Here is a 21,303-nt window from a genome sequence, read left to right on the forward strand (position 1 = left end):
CGCTCGGTACTGGCTTACAGGCTCTCCTGTCTTCGTCGTATTCGCAGTAGATCTCAGGGCAAAGCCCTGAACCATTCTTGAGGATTGTTAACCCGAGAGCGATCAATTGCACGCAGGGACTTTCACGCATCCGGGCTTGCCAGGCGCTTCCGACGTTAACAAGCGGGCAAATATATTGCGGCTCCAGGAGGCGCTTTAGCTTGTTGTTTCGGGGTGGCTGGGGAAAGTTGCTGCCGGGGAGATGGAAGTAAAGGGCCCCCCTCGCTCTGTTGGACTACAACTCCCATCATCTTTAGCCAGTTTAGCCAAAGCCCTTGGATGACGGGAGTTGTAGTTCAACAACGTCCGGGACCCAATAAGGTTGACCTGCACGGGGACTGTGGACGGACTACAAAAAAAGGCTGCGGTCGCTTTAAGGGAAATCAGCGGTTGCTAAGGACGCGCGGCGGGGGGGACTTTCTCCCGGAAGTGAGCGGCTCGGTCTGAAAGATGGACGACGACTTGGAGCTGGACGAGGAAGTCTGCAAGGGGGTAAGAAGAAGAAGAGCGGGAGGGCGCGCGGCCCGAGTTGCCATGGCGACGGAGAGGCCTACTCGCTGTCCTAAAGCCCGGCGCTCCACGCGCTGCCTTTTGCCCTGTCCCCCGATCTCCCGGAGGAAAGGACCGCCGGCCGAGGGCTTTGGTTGCCCGAGGCAACAGCCCTCCTGGTGGCCCCTTCCCTGTTTTATAGCGGGGGGCGGGGAGGTATCCGCCGTGGCTCTCCAGGTGTTGATGGGCTGCAACCCCCAGAGTCACTGGCCGTTGGTGGGAACTGGAATCCAACAACTACCTCCTTCACTCCTATTGGCTTTCTTTTAGGAGCCGCCATATATCAGGCATAGGCAAACTCGGCCCTCCAGATATCTTGGGACTACAACTCCCTTGATCCCTAGCTAAAAGGAACCATGGTCAGGAATGATGGGAATTGTAGTCCCAAAACATCTGGAGGACCGAGCCTATGCCTGCCATATATGAACTTCCCTAGAGACTAGCTGTGTAACCTGCTAGCCTTAGCTTGATCATCCTGGCTGTACATCTGCCTCCTTGACCACACATGTTGTGACTGAAGCTCCCCTTTTGAATCATTCTTTGTCCTCCACATAGGTAGTAGCAAAGATGGGCCGACGAGCTCACCAGGATTACGCCCCAGAGGAAAACCATCTTAGCCTGACCAGCTCTCCAGCTTTGCAGGTAGGTGCAACTGGATGGGTGAACACCGATTGTAGCCTGGGCTTAGTTTCACATCAAACATGCTGAATGACTTCATCTGGGGTAGAAGTCTAGGTGTCAGGTTATTATAACTAGGATCTTAACCGTAAGTCAAACTTGCATAAGAGTAAGAACACAATAAGAGTCCATTAGAAGAGATCAGACCAAAAATCAATCTAGCCCAGCCTCCTGTTTTCCTCAGTGGCCAACGAGATGTCTTTGGAAAGCCTACTGAACAGCAATGATTATTTCTCCTCTTCTGCTTCCATTTTAGTAGATGATTAGAACAGTGACTTTTGATTAGAATGGGACTTTTGTAGGTAACATGCATTCAGCCAAAGTTTTCATTAAGGCAGGGATGGGGAACTTGCTACCCTCCAGATGTTGAAATTAAGTGCCCATCATCCCTTAACATTGGCCATGCTGGCTGGGGCTAATGGGAATTGGGAGTCCCACAACATCTGGAGGGCCACAAGTTACCCACCCCTGATTTAAGGAGTTCTCTTGCACTGAAAAAATAAGGATTAGTGTTCTCAATTGATCCAACAGACATTTCTTTTCCATAGTTTTAACGTGTCTTCATGGCTAAATACGGAATTATGGCACCCTATCTGAGAAGCAGAGGAGCTGAAATCTTTGGGATGTGCCAGGACCTCCTTGGAAAATAGAAGAAAAATAAAAATCTGGCTTCTGACTGGTCTGTTTGTTTGACAGCCAAACACTCCACCAGGAGCCCTTTATAGGAAAACCGGCTAACATTACTGGGTAACTGACTCATAGTGAATAGCCATACCTCTGCTGCAGATTAGACTTTGTAGTTGGTGACATTTTGGCCCCCAGTCTACTGCAGAACCTGATCTGTTTTCTCTGTCTATATGTTCTCTGGTGGCTGTATCTCTCTTAACTAGTGCCTATATCTGAAGCATTGGTTGCCTTATGAAGTTGGGCAGTTAAGCTAAGCAAAGGATCATAGGATCATATCTGGTTTTGAGGAACAAAATTTAGTTGATGGGCTGGAAGAATGTAAATATGAGTAGTAGTAGTAGTAGTAGTAGTAGTAATAATAATAATAATAATTATTATTATTATTATTTATACCCTGTCCATCTGGCTGAGTTTCCGCAGCCACTCTGGGCGGCTCCCAATTAAGTGTTAAAAACAATACAACATTAAATATTAAAAACTTCCTGAAACAGGCCTGCCTTCATATGTCTTTTAAAAATAGGATAGCTGCTTATTTCCTTGACATCTGATGGGAGGGTGTTCCACAGGGTGGGTGCCACTACCGAGAAGGCCCTCTGTCTGCTTCCCTGTAACCTCACTTCTTGCAATGAGGGAATCACCAGTTAGGAGCTAGGAGATCTGGAGAGGTTTTCAGGCTGTGAACACAAATAATTTCAAGTTTAAAATATTGTTCATTGCATCTAAATAAGGAATCCATGCAAATCAGTTCACCTATGTGAATTAATAAGACTTAACCTGAATCAACCTATACCTCTTGAAACAATCCTGTTTCATCATGCCAGTTGTTTGCTCTGTACTTCGTTTCCAATCTATCTAACAGTTCCCCAAGACTTGAAAATTGACCTTACAGCAAATGCTTTACCTTACCAGCATAGATCAGGCTGATTTGTATGGATGCATTTTGAGTATTATCTTATAAGCACCAGTTGTTCTTTGTTTATATTGGAAAATTATGAAAGCATTGAAACTATTTTCATTCAAAAGGTGCCATTCGAAAACCCATGTCGTCTAGGCAATATTTATGTGGTTTAAGCTATCAAAAGTTGCTCATCGGTATAGCATTAAAATTCTAAGCTTTCCCAAATTCCCTCAGCAGCCAACCCAAAAGCTCCACAGGTGCACTGTTTTATCAGAGCAGCTAAGCCAGTGGCAGCCAAAAGGACTGTAAGGTGATACCTTGGTCTGCCAAGCCCATTTGAGGCGATTGCTTACTTACTTCCAGACAGTATACCATGGTTTATTGCAACAGGAATGAGCCACAACAATCCTTGTGCTGTCTTACCTCCCACTCTTTCTCTGGCATGACTTCAAGGAAGAGGTCAGAAGGTTTTGATTCTGGTTTTGATTAACTGCAGTTTAGTGTTACATCTGAAAGCTGACCTATGGTTTAGCCCAGGGTTCAGCAACCATTTTCAGCCGTGGGCCGGTCCACTGTCCCTCAAACCATGTGGTGGGCCAGACTATATTTTTTTTTGGGGGGGGGGGAAACAAATTCCTATGTCCCACAAATAACCCAGAGATGCATTTTAAATAAAAGCACACATTCTACTCATGTAAAAACACCAGGCAGCCCCACAAATAAAACAGAGATGCATTTTAAATAAAAGCACACATTCTACTCATGTAAAAACACGCTGATTCCTGGACCTTTCGTGGGCCAGATTGAGAAGGCTATTGGGCTGCATCCGGCCCACAGGCCTTAGGTTACCTACCCCTGGTTTAGCCTATCTATGGTGTTTTGAAACCAGACAGCTTCATAAACAAACCATAGTTTAGTTTAGTTAACTAAGTTAACAGTTAACTGTTAAGTTAACAGTTTGTCAACTTTGGATGAAACAACAAGCTGGTTAATAAAAAACAGAAGTGAAAGCTTCTGATCTCCTTACAACCACACTGGAGGAGGGCAGTCATTAGTTCATGAGCCCAAAGTTCACTGCGGCTTGCTCTCATTAGAATGAAGCCACAATCTGTTATGATTCAAACCAGATCAATGGCAGAATCAGTCAAAAAAGTATTAGGTTGTACATAATTTCACACATATGTTATAGGGATGTGGGTAGTGCTGTGGTCTAAATCACTGAGCCTCTTGGGCTTGCTGATCGGAAGGTTGGCGATTCAAATCTGCACAATGGGGTGAGCTCCTGTTGCTCTGTTCCAGCTTCTGCTAACCTACCACTTCGAAAACATACCAGTGCAAGTAGATAAATAGGTATCACTGCGGTGGGAAGGTAAACGGCGTTTCCATGCACTCTGGCTTCCATCACAGTGTTCTGTTGCACCAGAAGCGGTTTAGTCATGCTGGCCACATGACCTGGAAAGCTGTCTGTGGACAAACACCAACTCCTTGGCCTGAAAGCGAGATGAGTGCCACACCCATAGTCACCTTTGACTGGACTTAACCATCCAGGGGTCCTTTGCCTTTTTTACCTTTTACATGTGATAGATGTTACATTTTAGATGCAGACTTTAGAATCTTAGGGTATACCTAAGAAAGTCATGTGTGAAACGGTCCTACTGTGCTATTCTGCCAAAGTTTTGCTTTTTGCGATGTATCATAGTGATGTAATGTTATTATTTGTACCTCAGACTTCCCATGATGAGAACTGTCCACCCTCTGCAGTGCTACAGTTTGGTGCAAACTTGCTACACACTATGATTGTGGACAACGAGCCACAATTGAGGAGCAGCGTGTTATGCAATTGTGGTACATAAGACCCACACGTCGAGTCACATCATACATATATGGCAATCTACACTTGCTATGATATGACATTGCTGTTCTCCATCCAGACTATTGTAGTTCACACATGCAATGTGCTTAGCTCCTTGGGAATGACTTCACTGCTAAATATCCTTTCATATCTACTCACTGGTTCTTGGACTGAAATATACTACTGTGTCCTATTCATAGTTGACCTTTGGCTGGTGGGAGAGATGTACCTTCCATCAGAAGAGGATCAGGATAGGTGAGCTTTGCCTGTTCCACTCAGGCATGTGTAACGGATCAGTGTTTCTCCTCCTGAAACTACCCAATGGCCTGCAAATGTGTTGGGCTTCCAGCTGTTCCCTAGGAATATGGCCAAATTCTCCAACAGGAATCTGAAAAATGTAGTTGAACTCATGTTCCCTAATTAGGCCGGCTTATTTCGAATGAGCTCTGGCCTCATTCAGCCTGGAGCTCCCCAAGGCCTTCTCGTCAGCCCCTGGCACCCTGAATAGCTGCCTAGTTATTTTCAGCCTGCTGGGGTTATCTCCTTATCCTCAATAACATTTTTCATCATCCTCACCAAAATAACTCTCTTAAGCATCTTTTATTTCCCAGCCCTTTTCATTTTAGTTTTCGCTGTTAGTTTGCATTGAAGATTGCTGAGTGTTGAGCACAAAGCCATGGGAAAGACTTATATTAAAATTCTCTTTCCACACATTTATTTCATTCTTTGAATAGTTTCCAACTTGAGCCCACTGAAGGAAGAAGGAGGGAACCATTGGCTGAACACTGTTACACCACATATCTCTTGCCTCCTAGGACACTGTGGCTACATGGGTCTACATATGCCCCCTGAGGGAGAGGCCTGGGATCATTGGATCCTGGCAGCATGATGTGTGGGAAAGATAAAATTGCAGCTTGCTGTCAGGAGTTGTGTAGTCAAATTAGCCTATAAGAAGGATATTCCAAGGATTTTAAATTGAACTCCACTGAGGTGTTTCAAGTTGCAAGAGACTCCAGATTTGTTTTCAGTGAACAAATGTGTTTCATGTACAAACATGGTTGAAAAGGCCTCCATCACACAGAGTGATCAGCAAAAGAGGTATATTCAGATTCCTATATAGTAATGGCTTCCACTGAAAAAAATTGACACGATTGGAAGATATAATAATTGACCCCATTCGGTTTCAGTGAGAGAATTTGTGGATGATACAAAATTGTTCAGTGTTATATAAAAGACGCTGGACCTCTTCAAACTGAGTGAATGGGTGTAAACAAGTGTAAAATGATGCTTGTCAGGGCAAAAATATTCATCTCATATACAGTGGTACCTCGGGTTACATACGCTTCAGGTTACATACGCTTCAGGTTACAGACTCCGCTAACCCAGAAATAGTGCTTCAGGTTAAGAACTTTGCTTCAGGATGAGAACAGAAATTGTGCTCCGGCAACGCGGCGGCAGCGGGAGGCCGCATCAGCTAAAGTGATGCTTCAGGTTAAGAACAGTTTCAGGTTAAGTACGGACCTCCGGAACGAATTAAGTACTTAACCCAAGGTACCACTGTATATGTTCATGGGGTCTGAACTAGCAGTTATTGATCAGAAACAATATCTTGCTGTCATAGTGGATAGCTTGATGAAAGTTGGCAAATGAATTGAAAATAAAACTGCTGACATAATGCTGCTATACAAATATATGCTGTAAGTGCATCTGGAATACTGTGCACAGTTCTCACCTCAAAAATAATATGGTAGAGCTGGAAAACATTTGGAAGAGGGCAATCAAATGATAAAGTGCTTGGAGCAGCTCCCCTATGAGGAAAGTTTGCAATATTTGGTATTTTTTAAAAGGCAAGTAAGAAATGGCATGATAGGCATTTATAAAATTATACATGGCATGGAGAAAGTGGATAGGGAAAAGTTTTTTTCTCTCTCTGTCATAATACTAGAACTCAGGGCTAAATGTTGGAAGATTCCTGAAAGATAATGAAGTAATTCTGCACACAGTGTGTAGTTAAACTATGGAACTTGCTCCCTCAGGAAGCAGGGATAGCTACCATCTTGAATAGCTTTCAAAGAGGGTTAGCGAAATTCATGGAGGATAAATCTGTTAACAGCTGCTGGCCATGCTGGAGGCTATGATCTGCCTCCACAGTTAGAGGCAGTAGGGGAGAGTGCTTTAGTACTTGGGTTCTACTTACAGGCATTTGGTTGGCCACAGAGGGAACAGGATATTGGACTAGATAGGCCATTGGCCTAATCCAACAGGCTTTTCTTATATTTTTAAGTTCTTATATTCCAGTCTTGCACTCTCTTCCATATATTGACCTTGTTCTCTCCTGACTTTTTGTGTGTCTCTTGACATCTCTAGTTCATTTGGCTTCTTCCCCTTTATTTTCAAGAGCTCAAATCTCTGCCATTCCTAAAAAAAGCTACCTTTGATCCCACTTCTCCTTCCACTTATTGCTCTGTGTCTCTCTTTCCTTTACCCGTTTTTCAAGCATATAATTTATAACTCTTTGTGACTTATCCTCCCAGGTCTCTGCTTGATCTTATTTTTTGCTTGTTTCACTCTTTGGAAACTACTGTCACCAAATTGTTGTTGTTTAGTCGTGTCCGGCTCTTTGTGACCCCATGGACCAGAGCACGCCAGGCACTCCTGTCTTCCTCACCAAATTACCTTATACAAATATCTAAGGGCTGTTTATTGACCTGCCTGGTGCCTTCAACCCTCCTTATACCATTTTCTTCAAATGGCTTTCCATTTTACAGTTTCAAAGTTCTGTACACTCCTCATTCCTCCACCTCTCTCACCACTCCATTATTATTTTCAGATCCTGGTCAAGTTTATTTAAAAGTAAATCCCACTGAATTCCATGGGAGTTATTTCCAGTGTAAGTGTTCCATAAGACTGCAACTTTTGTTTCCCAGATTAAACCCGTCAGAATATTCTTACTACACTTGGAAAGCTTGCACTTGAGTGCATAATGCATAATTCTAGATTCCTAAAAATGTATTAAAACCCAGCATACAAAATTAGTGTGAAGACAAAAGAATCATTTTCAATGATCCCCTTAATGGCTTGGATCCAAAGAGCTTCTTAGGGCCATGCAAGGGGTTTCTGCTACCTAGTGGAATTCACTTTCTTAAAATATGACAAACTCCTTGTTAAACTTTCTTCATTGCTACGTGTAATGGTTTTAGGGGTTGCTCGTGTGTAAGCAGGTGCCTATCTCCCTGGCTGGGTGCAAACACCTGGCTGGGCGGCCAAAGTGAACCTCTTCTGTCCGGACAGCCACTCACCCGTGGCTGACTCAGTCGCTGGCAGAATCCGTGAGTGGGCGTTTCTTAAACTTCTTCCAGCAAAGAAGCTCTTTGACGCCTAGTCTCCGCCTACCCTCTCTGCACGAAAGCCTTCTGCGCAGGGAGGGCGTGGGCAACGGAGGACCCCTACTCTCCCCGCTGGTTCCAAGCAAGGAGTCATGGGACCGCCTCGCCACTCCCCCCGCCTGCCCCCCTTCTCCACTGGTGCTACGCTGATTCTCTTCCCCAGAAGATGGGCTGCTCCTCCCGATCCCTGGACGCTCTATGGAATCCCTCCGGCTTTTGCGCTCCCGCTCCAGTACTGATGGCAGTTCCCTGACACTATGTGACATGGGGAGACAGCTATTCAGTCTAAAATTGGTTTTAGTTTGAATTCTGTACACTGTATAGATATATTTTTATGAGTTTGCCATATAGAAATGAAATATTATTAGTACTACTACTACTAATAATAGTTACAAATTCCCCCCTTTCTTTTCTCTGCATGCATGTATACAAGACACATGCACACTGTCATTCATGCTCCTGACTTCTCTTGTCCCCTTTCTGCTGATGGCTACTACATCTACCTTTCTACTCATGGGAACTCATTTCCTGCTGGCCTCTGATGGGAATTGGTGGGCACCCTAAAACTAATGGCCTGAACTGTTTGACTGCATTGCATTCCCTTTGTCTTTTCTTTTTGTCACTGAAACCGTCTCACCATATGAATAATATACAGGGGAATCCCCACTTACGCAGGGCTCTGTCCCCAGCTGCTGTGCATGTCACCGGGACTCATGTGAGTGGGGATTCCCCTGTTCTGCCCCTGCCATACCCCATTCCACCCCCCTTTTCAGCACTGAAAACAGCACACATGTCACCAGGAGCGCACATGCTGATCGCACACAAGTGGGGAGACATCTGTAGTGGGGAACCACTGGCCCTCTGGATGTTGCTGAACTACAACTTCCATAATCCCTGGCCATTGGCCATGTTTGCTGGAGCTGATGAGAGTTGTTCCCCACACCTCAAGGAACACTTGGGAGGCAGTTTTCATGGTGGCTGTGTGAGGAATAAGATAGAATCTGGTGTGTGTGCTGCTGAAGGATTGCCTTAACTATTGGGCTTTGGAAAGGGTTGCACTTATAGCCGTCTGAGCTTCCGATTTCCATTTTAGAAAGGATTGTTAGTACTCTTTTCAGGGAGATGGAGCAGCAGGATAGCTGTGTTGCCTGAGGATGGCTTGTACTGTGACGTACATGTGTGCAATTTACTTATGGGCAGCGGACAAAGAATATTATTAGAAACCTCCATGTAAAAGGGTTTTTGTGTGTGTTTTTTTACAATAAGTAGGTTACAGTGCTTGCATATAAAACAAATGAATGTGATTCCATGAGAAGGTCCTTTGTATATTTTGGTGGTATATTTTGGTAGGGTGACAAACTATGTGTAGGCTCTTTTGTGTATGTGTGCATGTACATCCATATGTGGTATGTTTTCCTGAAACATCCCAGTTTGAAATGCTCCTTTTTTGGCACTACAGCCTCTTGGTTTTGGCATCTTAAGAATCTGGAGGAATCATTTAAAGATCAGAAAACTCCATTCACTGCAGCCCCTGAAGGCTTCACATTTTGTGACACAGTCATTCCAGTCGACTGAGCTCTGTCGCTTGCGGATGAGCCCATATAAGGAAGCTGTTTCCTGCGTTCCAAGCTATCCGTTTGTCCCTCTGCCCTTCCGCGCCCCCTTTGCTGAAGAAAGCTGGTATTTGAAACTGCAGCTCTCGGCTCATTCCTTCTCCCTGTTTATTTTTGGAAAGTTACTATTTCTGCTCCTCTTAGGGAGCTATGTTGGGTCGTGCCCCCTTCTTCCAGCAGGCAATGGACCCCAATGACAAGTATTGTCTATTTCCCACAGTCACAAACATTACATCACGAAACAATTTCCCCCCTCACCTGTAGAAGATGCTGGGCCTTTCCACCAGAGTGAAGGTCGCAATGGCTTTTGAGAGACCCTCAGGATCTATTCTTTTCTCTTGCTACTTTCTGGAGGGATCTAGAATGTTCTCTCCCCACCCCCTTTAGCTGAAGTGACCTGAAGACTTTACACCTCTGCAAATGTTGTTAGAGTTCCTGATAGTCAGCTCAAACATGTATTAACAACATGTGGTAATCCTTTCAGGAGTGCACCACTGTAGACTACAGCTGGGGGATCAGCTGTTAAGAAAATAGGAGTCCTGCTGGATCTGATCAATGGTCCATGTTGTTCAGCATCCTGATTCTAAGAATGGCTAGCCAGATGGAAAGTACAGTCATACCTCATGTTAAGGACACTTAAGGTTACGTCTTTTCAGGTTGCGTCCTGCGGCGACCCGGAAGTACTGGAAAGGGTTACTTCCGGGTTTCGCTGCTTGCGCATGCGCATAAGCGCTAAATCGTGCTTCACGCATGCACACAAGGTTGCGCTCTTTTCAGGTTGCGAATGGGCCTCTGGAATGGATCCCGTTCGCAACCAGAGGTACCACTGTAAACCAGTAGGCCATGAACCTAGCAGTCCATCCCCTAGGATAGCTCAGTTGGTAGGACATGAACAGGGCTTTTTTATATAGAAAAAGAGGTGCCGGAACCAGAGTTTTTTTAGGGGAAGGACATTGTAACGCTGCAGAGGTGCTGGAATGCACAAAAGAGGTGCCAGAACTCAGTTCTGATGAGTTCCGGCTGGAAAGCCCCAAGTATAAGACTCTTAATCTCAGGGTTTGAGCCCCACATTGGGCAAAAGATTCATTCATTGCAGAAGGTTGGACTAGATTACCCTCATAGTCCCTTCCAGCTGTATAATTCTGATTCTTTTATCATATGTTTTGAATATTTAAGTACCACAAATTCCACTTCCTTTTGCCAGGCTGAACTATTGCCAGCTAATTTTATTATGTGATCCCAAATTCTAGGATTTGGAGGGGGGGAATCTAACCATTGTCTCCACGCTATTCATAACTTTATAAAACTCTGTCGCATGATTTCCCCCATAGTAGACTTTTCCACTATGCTTTAAAACCTTTCCTAATAGGAAAAACGATTCAATGACTTACCACTATGGTTGCACTTTTTTATACTTTTCCCAGTGTTATGGCATCCTTTTTGAGATGTGGCAACTGGAATTGGTTGGGCTGAGGCCAGGTTCAAACGTGTAGCAGAATGAAGTGGGAAAGTGCTGAGGTGGTAGAATGGATTGTATCTGTTTAGATTGCACAAGGGCAATCATAATTTTGAATGCTCCCCTACATTTTTTTTTTAAAAAAAAACTTCAAATAGAAAATGAGAACAGTCTGGTTAGAACATGTGCTAGTTTTATTATCGTGGGGGAATGTGGAAGAACCTTCAAAACTGGAATCCTCCATCTCTGGTGGAGAGAGAGAGAGAGAGAGAGAGAGAGAGAGAGAGAGAGAGAGGTTTGCCTTAGGTCACCTGGTGAGATTTACACCAGGGATGGATTGGTTTCTTAGTCACTGCCCTACAAGTAGAACAATTTCTCAGTGAGGAAGAGACTAGGATATTATGCAAGTCCTCAAGAGAGTTAACTGTATATACGGGTTTTCTGTGATATGCCATATCAGAATTTGGAATGAGAAATTTGTTTTGTAAACATTGGTATAAAAGTGTCTGCTGTGGATTTGGCTAGGGTTGTCTCATTCTTCAAAGCCTAATCCCAAGGGAAATCCCACTTCCACAAATTTAAGCCGTTATGTTTGCCTTTATTGTATAAATGTTTGCATTATTTGCTTAAATTACTATTATTATTTTGAGTTTGTTTGAGGTTGATTTTGTTATGATTGTAAAGCCATCCTGGAGGTTCTATTTGTACGACAGAAGGGCAGGATGCAAATTATTATTATATAATAAAATAATAACCTAGGTTTTCTTTCCTGTTTCTCCCTCATATTGCTTGCTGCCTACTGTAAGCATTCACCAGCTAAACCAGAAAAAATGCGGCAAAAAGTATGGTATGGCTCAGTTGGCGTCAGCGCTTCCAAGTGAGTGCAGTTTTGTTTAATTCAACAATGATTCAAAGCGTGCTGTTGTGGTCACTGGGGCAGTTTCCTAGAATAGCAGCTATCTTCCTGGTTGTTGCTCCTTAGGTCTTTACACCCTGCTAGATGCATTTCCTTAGGCTGTTAAATTCCAATTCCTCTGACATCAGTGACTGCAGAGGAGATGCCCTTCATACTTGCCCCAGCCCGTTTTTCTTCTGGTTAGTGCAACAAAGCTGGCAGAGATGAATTCATGAGCATCTTCAGCAGCTTTGGCATACCAAAAGGAATAAAATAACAAATTTTTGTTAATTTTATTATTTATTTTATCACTCTTCCTTTTCAAAGACTGCCCAAACTTAATGCTTAAGTTTGAGTATGCTAATGCTAATTTTATTTCTTACTAGATGAATAGTTGGTTAGTTTTCTGTTAAAACCCCCCCCTCCACATACCAAGTTTTAAAGAAACTGTGAAGTGCATATAACTCAGGTTATATGCTCCCTCCCCCCACGATTAACACCAGTATTTGTTTGGTTTTGTTTAATCTTGTGCCCTGCTGTGCTATATTTATTGTAATGATTTGTATGTTTTAAACAATATATATAATTGTTTTTTTAATTGTGGTTTTTTCTACGTTTTTAGCTATTCCTGTTTCTATGTATAGTATGACTGCCTTGAAAGGCAGGGTATAAATAAACATATAATACTAATATCCTGAAATTCAGATTGAGAGCAAAAAAAAGGTTACATAGGTGTGTTAATACATTTTGCCTGTAGCCCCATTCACTCAGAGAGTGCAAGAAAGGTGGGTGAGGAGGACTGAAACTAGTGATTAGGGCAAATTCTTGCACAGAACAAGAGGAGCAATTCAAAGCATGTATGAACAGCAAAGCGAACAAGAAATTGTGCTCTAGTTGCCCTCTATGTAGTTCACCCACTCTTCTCAAAATACAGTTAGCTGAAGTCCTAATATATATTATTTCTGCGGCAAAGACAATCTCTACCCAGCAGAGGGCACTCCAATTCTGTTCTGAAAGCTGATGGACACAGAGGCGCTTCATGACATCATTACCTTTTGATAAACAGACTTACAGTAAATGGCCCGTTATGTTAGCTCATGCATTATATTTATAAGACACAAGGGGAAAAGAGCATGTGCTTGCTGAAGAGATCATCAGGTGCCTGACAAAGAGTACTCACGTTAAGAAATTTCAATGGAATGAAGGGAGGACGGCGGTGAGAGACTCACCACGACATCTTTCTAAAAACACAGTAGTTTCTAGAGATCTCGTTTATGGAGTCTGTAGTATCTCTTCCTTTCTCTGATCTTGTTTAAAACAAAACAAAAACAAAAACAAAAAACCCCAACCGATATTAAGCATAAATTCCTGATTTCTTTTTGTTTCCATACATGAAACATATTATGTTGTCTTTGTCTTAATGTAAAAATATATTGGTGGGAGCTATCAATACAACCACTTACTTGCTGTAGTCTTAATTATGTCTCTCCTAGGAGAGATAGTGGCTAGGTCTCTATATTGCTGTATTATAGCTGGGGAATTGGGACCAGAGGAGTACAAGAGCATCATGAAGGGCATTTCATGAAGTCCCTGCCTGCACCCGTCAGTCTTCTCAAAGCACCCTAAGCAGCTGAGCCTAAATAAAGGACATATTTTACTTTATTGTGAACACTTAAAATAATATGCAAACTACTGTTTCTAAGCAGAGCTAATGTAGAGTAGTGCCTAACAGTCTGAGCTGCAGTTGGAAAATCTGCAGTAAGTTGAAATATTGCCTCTTATCATAAACTCACCCAGATAAGCCACTTCCCATCAACAAAATTGGGATACTAATATTTACCAACTTACATATGTGTAATAATGATTACAGCAACATAATGTATGTGAAGCACTTTGAATAAAGTGCTATTATTGTTGTTATTGCTGTTGCAATTGAATTTTTATACAAAATCACACTGAGCCAGTGTGGTGTAGTGGTTAAGTGCGGTAGTCTCGTAATCTGGTGAACTGGGTTCACTTCCCCGCTCTTCCACATGCAGCTGCTGGGTGACCTTGGGCCAGTCACACTTCTCTGAAGTCTCTCAGCCCCACTCACCTCACAGAGTGTTTGTTGTGGGGGAGGAAGGGAAAGGAGAATGTTAGCCGCTTTGAGACTCCTTAAAGGGAGTGAAAGGCGGGATATCAAATCCAAACTCTTCTTCTTCTGATGTAGAATTCTAAATGATTCGTCCAGACAAGCAGTATTGGAAAGAGTGAAAAGGAATTTCACAGGGATATTATATGATATATTTTCCAGCCCCATCAGCACAGAAAGCACAGTGAACAAGAAAGGAGGAGGGTGGGATTGACACCTAGCATGAATAATTAGATTGACAACGCAATCCTGTGCTTGTCTACTGACACATGCAAGTATATATGTGGTAGAAGCCTAATTACCTCATTTGGGGGCCTGAAACTTGCCTGTACTAAATTGTGTACTAAAGATGTTGTTATCTGGCTTTCTTTCCTCAAAATAGGCTCCAAATGGCTGACTGTAATATAATGACAATATAAATTGATAAAAACAATACAGTAAATAAAACTCACCATTAAAATGTGCAGAACTTGAAAATTGCAGTGCAGTACCCAGCAACTAGAACAGAGCAAAATGATTAAAGAGGAATCAGCCAAAAGCATAGGAAAATAACATCTCTCTAATGGGTGCCTGAATGCATAGAACGGGCATCAAAGCTTGGGGAGAAATTTGATGTGTTTTGATTTACATTTAAGATCTGAGCCCCTGTAAGGTGGGGTGCGTGGGAGGGGGGCGGCTAGCAGACCCACAAGCAGGACTGGAGCACAAGAACAGTTTCCTCTCCTGTGGTTTCCAAAAGTTGGTATTCAGAAGCATACTGCCTGCAACTGTGGAGGCAGAACACAGCCTGCTTTGTGGCTAGTAGCCATTGACAGACTTATCCTCCGTTCATATGTCAAAGCCTCTCCTAAAGCCATTCTGGGTTGGTGGCCATCACTGCCTCCATAGTTTAACTATGCGCTTCATGAAAAAGCGCTTTCTTTTGTCTGTCCTGAATCTTTCAGCATTCAGCTTTTCTGGATGTCCACGAGTTCTAGTGTTATAAGAGAGGGAGAATTTTTTTCTCTCTAGCCACTTTCTCCATGCCATGTATAGTTCTTTGAAATTATTTCATATTACCTCTTGCTCACCTTTTCTCTAAAAGTCCCAAATGCTGCGACCTTTCCTCATAGGAGAGCTGCCCCACACCCTTGATCATCTAGCTTGCTCCTTTCTGAACATTTTCCAGCCGTACGATATCTTTTTGGGGGTGCAATTTTCCATATGAAAACTTCCAGATTGTACCTCAAGAGCATCTGTAATTCAGAAGTGTTTTGAGAGTTCACTCTGCAGATGGTTAGAGGGAGGTGAAGTTTCTTTGGAAAGCTCTGAAGTAAGAGAGACATCTATCAGGGGCAGCTTTGGGTTCTGAGCTAGCAGTAAGCGGTTGAGGCTGACAAGGTTGAGGCTGGGAAGTCTACAAGCATTTAAGCACCTGAGGCTTAGCACCTCAGAACTGGAAACCAAACTGGCGATTGAATCCTTAATTTGAGGACTCTAGAGATGTGAAAATCTGCTAATCACAGATGGAAATTAATTTGATTTTAATAGGATATTTTCCATTGATGATCTAATTTTTATAGTTTCCCATCCCACGTCTTCAGAACAAGTTGGGCTCTGAATTCAAATTATTAATAACGCCATCGTCTTTTCTTTGTACATAGTGACTCTAAGAATTGATAAAATCTCAAGAGTAACTCCTCTCATGCTAGCAAAAGCTTTCCACTGCCAAAGTCGGGGTTGCAAATTGGATGTTTATTTTTGGCCACCCCAGTAAATATTCAGTAGAGGGGGTTATGCAGAGATATATCGCCATATACTTTATTCATTTTAAAAATGTACTGCTTAATATAATAATGTGGTTGACATAAAAATAAAAAACCAATATGGCAAATTTCAGTACATTTTCTTAAAATTAGACAAAATGAGATAAAAAATAAAATGTAACTGTATTATCACAAATCAAATTGAACCATTAAGACATTAAAAATTAAGAGAATTATGCTGTTCATGGCTAGCATCCTGTAGGAGCCGCTTCCACTATTACAATGGCATCCCCCCCCCCAGGCTACTGGCACCTACATACTTCCCGGTTCATAGAGAGGTTTCTCCATTCAACATTTTAAATGGGAGGGCGCCAATAAATGTCCCCTATGGGTGTTTGAACCAGCCCATAGTCTAAGAAGGGGGCTTGCTGGTGGCACTGCCATGGCTCCTGAATCATAACTACCTTTAGATGAAAGCCTTTCCCTATACGCTTCCACCTGTTGATGTCCTTGCTCAGGGACCGGGAGAGGCGGGGGGCACAGGAAGCAGAGTGAGCGAGCAGAACTTGGAAGGAAGGAAAGGAAGTCTGATTAAGTTTTGTCTCGAAGTGTCTGTTTTTGGGTTTGTCCCTGCATTGATCTGCAAGGGAATGAGGCAAGTAATGGCCCCTTGGGGACCTTCAGGACTTTCTTCTCAATGTCAGCCGTCATTTTCAATCACCCTCTCCCTCCCAGCCATTAATTTTGGCCCGGGATCATGGGGACTTGTCCATCTATCACACCTAATTGACACTAAATGATCTGTCAGTTTATTGATGAACGGCAGGAGTGGAATTGTCACAATATATTTTACTTTCTAACAACTCCTCCTGACAATTTTACCTTGTCCATCTCACTCTCCTCACATAAATCTCCATTGGCCTCTCGTTCCTTCTCTTGGGCTGTTCTGGTGCCAGCCGCCTCCATGCCATCAGCACGCATCAAGGGCATCAAGATGGCGGGAGAGCTACAGCGTGTGGGTTTGGATTTTTTTTTCTTCTTTTTATAGAGTGGATGTTCCAGGAATGCTAACTGGCTCCTGTCCTCTTCTCCTTCAGTGTCATTGCTGGGGTGGTTCTCTCCTTGCCTTTTCACAGCCAATTCTTATGTCGAGACCCAGCAAAAAAAGCAAAGGCGAAGGGGGAAGCAGAAGACTTACCTTAAGGATCTGCTACCTGTACAAAGGTGGCTGTAGGGTCAATTTAGTGTTCTGTTCTCTGGGTTTATTTGTTCTGTTAATCCTAGGGGTATGTGGGTAATCACAATTGGTTGTTGCTTTTCTACTTTTTATCCAGAAAAGCAGGAAGAGCAGGATTTTTACAAAATGGTGGTAGGGTTTTGTTACTCTGCTTTTTTCTTATAAGACCTGATCATTTTGAGACATTGTTTTCTAAGTAGAGTAAGTAAAGTTGGAAAAGGTGCAGAAAATGGCAACCAACATGATAAAGTGTATGGAGTATGACAGAAGGTTATTTTGGGGGCTCTTTAGCTTTGGAAAAAGGTGAAGAAGAGAGGACATGATTGAGGTGTATAAAACAATGCATGGTTCAGAGAAAAGATAAGGAGAGGTTTCCCCTCCCCCTCTCAGTGATCCAATGATGCTGAATGGTGGAAGATTCTGGGTGGACAAGGTATTCCCAGCCTTTGGGGCCTGGAGACACATTAACACCAAAAAAGAGGCATTTCAGAGAAGAAAAATGGGCGGTGCTCAGAACCAACTCCAAAAACCCCAAAGAAAACACAGGCAAAAAAAGCAGGCATCCCACCACACCAAAGTCAGAAAGACTCTCAGTTAGAAAAATAAAATACAATTGGTAAGGGCACAGGGCCTTCGCAGGTGACTAAGGACATTATGGTGCCCAAAGGCACCACATTTGGGACCCCGGGAATAGACAAATTGAAATGCTCCACACAATAAACTGTAATGCTGTTAATTCTTTACAAGATGCAGTGATGATAGCCAAATTATGTGGCTTTAAAATAGGTTAATGGAGATAAGGCTACCAATGGCTGTTTGTTATTTCCAGTATAAGAGGCAGGATGCCTTTGAATACCAGTTGCTGGAGAACATGAGCGAGAGAGTGCTGAAGGGGCTTTGGCACATAGGGCTTACTTGTGGGTTTCCCAGAACATCGGGTTGGCCATTGGGAGAACAAGATGCTTGACTACATAAGTCTTTGGTCTGATGTATCAGGGATGTTACATTCGTAGGTGAGTGGTATAATTTTTTTATGAGCTTTAGCGCAGCATCTGATGTATAGCTTAATACTGAGAGAATTGGGATCTGAATTGTATCCAGTAAATGTGCTAATGTTGGAGGCTGCTATGCCACTAATTATCATTTTGTTTATACTGTGAATATTTTTTGTTTCATCATAAATCTCCTTTGTGAAAAAGAATAAAGTTGCAAATGTCAGAAAGTTGGCTGCTTTGTACTTCGTTGAATTTTGCTGCTGTCACTGCCCTCTGACAAAGGACCCTGGAAGTGATATATACTAGCATAACCATTCCCACGATCAGAGATTTTGCTGGGTGGAATATGGCTGAAGTGCACACCGTGCTGGTGCTAATAAGGACGGAGCTGGAATTTCCCCCAGATTTTCACAAATACCATTGGCAATTGTAGGGCGGGGAAATTATTTTACCTTGTAAAGATTTCATCTTGCTCTCACTTGATCTCACTCTCATTGATATCCTGTAGTCAAATCTGATTGGCTATGTAGCATAGCGACATGATCCTGCTTGCTATATAATCTTGATTGGCTAGGGTCACCAATGTGGTTAATCCAGGAAACATGTTTCCCACATTCAGTTGTGTTAGTGATGCAGTCACATAATTAAATCCACTTCCTCCTGCTCACTATGTGATCCCAGGGTGGGGTTGAGAGAGCAGAAGCAGACATAGAAAACAATAGTCCTCAATATGATGATGATGATTTTTAAAAAATGTATGTGTTGCCTTTCAAGACAAAATATAGCTTTCACCAAAACTATAATATACACTATATTAATAGCACAATATAAAACCAAAACATTACGGCATTAGAGCATTAAAACAACAAGTTAAAGCAATACAGCACCACATATGAAAAAGCAGTTTTGAAATAATAAATGTTTTCAGAGTCTGTGTAAAATCCAGTAAAGTAGGATTTTTTTAAAGTGAATATTCACACATTTGAAGTATTTTATAGGGAAAAGACTATTTCCCCCCAAACTGCTGTTTTACTTCCAAAATCAACACTGGAGAAAATTCATAGTAACCCTACTAAAACATACATGTTATAGACAACTCCATGTAATTTAGGCAAGTTGCAGCTGGGTCTTCAGCACTGCACTAAAATAGCTTTTCTCCCCTAGTTGGAGTAGTCTGTACAAAAAAGGAGAATCATTCACTTTACATTGATCACAGATTTATAGTTTTTAGCAGATATGTCTTGGAGCTAAAAACTATAATCCAGGTAAAAGCAGTAGTAGTTGCTGCTCTTAGCCAATGGAAATTCTGTCCTGATTCTGTAGTTTGAGTCTCTGGCAGATTCGGTCCACAAGACCATATCATAAGGATTGAAAACTTGGCCTTGCAAAGTGCTGCATTCCTGTTTACGCAAGAAGTAAAATTCTGTCCTTTCTCCGTCCCTTGAGCCAGTGGCAATCTGCGAAAGCTCCCCGTGTTTTCAGCAGCTTTGTTTGGAAGCGGAGAGATTTTGAATGCTACAAGCCTAACAAATTGCTCTGTTTTCCCTTTGATGAATCTGCTCTTCAAGAATAAAATGTCTGTGAACATCAGTACTTTCCTTTCCCTTCTGTTCTTCTAGCAAGAGGGCGTCTTCAAGGGGCTTTCGTTTTGCGGGTCATTCATAAAAGAGAAATGGCATAGACAGGCTAGGAAGTATGTTCACTGCCATGCTGAAACATCCCCTTCAGCTGTGATGACAGAGCTTCTGCATCTGGACCTACAGCATCTTTGATATTCCAGTCCTTGGCTCCCTGCAGAGCTCTGTCGATCCCCATCCCTCACAACTAGCACTGCTGGGTCACTCTGCCTGTGTATGTCACTCTCCAGATGTAAAAAAAATAGGCACTGTACTTCCTGTGTGTCTACATTGGCCTTCTGTTTTGGGAGTTTTCAAAGTAACATGACTCTTTGAGTACAACGCTGCTTGTCGCAGGGTTCAGGACAGTCACCTGTGGTTTCCAGAATTATTGCTGAAAGTAATTTTTTTGGAGATCGAGATCATTTCTTGAATGCAGAGGCATAATGGCTCAGCTGCTCATGAAGTTGAACAGAAGACAGACAGATATAATTATTGAGGGGAGTCTTTTAACTGAACGGGCAGTTGAACACTGGGCGGGGATGATTGAATGAAAGTCCAGAAAACATGAGATCTCTTTGTATTTTTCTGCCTGGGGGCGGGGGGACGAACTGCATGTTACACCATATGTATAGCCACAGTCTTTTTTTTCACGTGGGGGGAGCAAAGCTGTGAGGAATTTAAAGCAGAGAAGTGCTGGTCAGGGAATTAAATGGAAATGCTGTTGTAAGTTTAGTCAGAAGGGGGCAAACTTTGCAAAGAAATATGCACAAACTCCAATGCAGTTGCAGCCTTGGCAGTCTCTGTTCTACTAAGTTCGGCCCCATCAATACTTATTGCACTCCTCTATGGATAAATTGAGCATTGAGGGTTAACCAAAGTGGACTGGGGGCTGTGACAGAGTCAGACGATAGTATGGCCTTCCAGTCTAAAGAATACAGGTCTGGTAGGAAAGAGGAAGGCAGAATTGACTGCTGTGCAAACACTCAACTCATTCCATTTTCCTAACGCACCTTTTGCTTTTACCAAACCTCAGAGCTATTCATGTGTTGCTCACCTGAGTTATAATCTCATGGGTCAATCACCTTGTTTTGCCTCTCTCTGAAGCAAATATTCTGCCTGATTGTGTCTTGTTTTACCCAGACCTTGTTTTTTGACCACATCCAGTCAAGGGTGACAGGATGAACTTACTTCTGCAAAGAAAACAAGGTTCCAGCATGATATTGTTTACCTTCTTTTTTTAGAGAGAACTGTTAGTGTCAGCAGGTATTTTCTCAGAAGTGTATATTCTGAACATAATACTTGCAACTAGTAATGGCTGGTAAAGGAGTAGGTTTCAGGAAGATGAAGGTGATTTCCTTCAGTGTGTTCAGATTTCTCTGCCTAATCATAGATTTCTCTGCCTAATCATTCTGTTTCATATATTGCCCTGTGATGTGGCATGGGAAATTTCCCTGCATTTTAATTTTCTGTGGAAAAATATCCATTTCATAAATTCATTTGTAACAAAGAATGGATTGCAA

The 21,303-nt window shown here is 42.7% G+C and overlaps 1 protein-coding gene across 1 annotated transcript in view; it reads left to right on the forward strand.

Moving 5' to 3' along the window:
- The first annotated feature begins 381 nt into the window (after positions 1-381).
- IFT43 (intraflagellar transport 43) overlaps positions 382-21,303 on the forward strand; it is a 45,890-nt gene continuing 24,968 nt past the window's right edge. Inside the window, exons 1-3 of the mRNA XM_083621033.1 lie at positions 382-531; positions 1,144-1,230; positions 11,965-12,035. Of these exons, the coding sequence (XP_083477159.1) occupies positions 490-531; positions 1,144-1,230; positions 11,965-12,035 (200 nt within the window). The 5' untranslated portion in view covers positions 382-489. The remainder of the gene's footprint in view (positions 532-1,143; positions 1,231-11,964; positions 12,036-21,303) is intronic.

The sequence above is a fragment of the Podarcis filfolensis genome, assembly GCF_964270895.1.
Source record: "Podarcis filfolensis genome assembly, chromosome: 1".
Taxonomy (NCBI): domain Eukaryota; kingdom Metazoa; phylum Chordata; class Lepidosauria; order Squamata; family Lacertidae; genus Podarcis; species Podarcis filfolensis.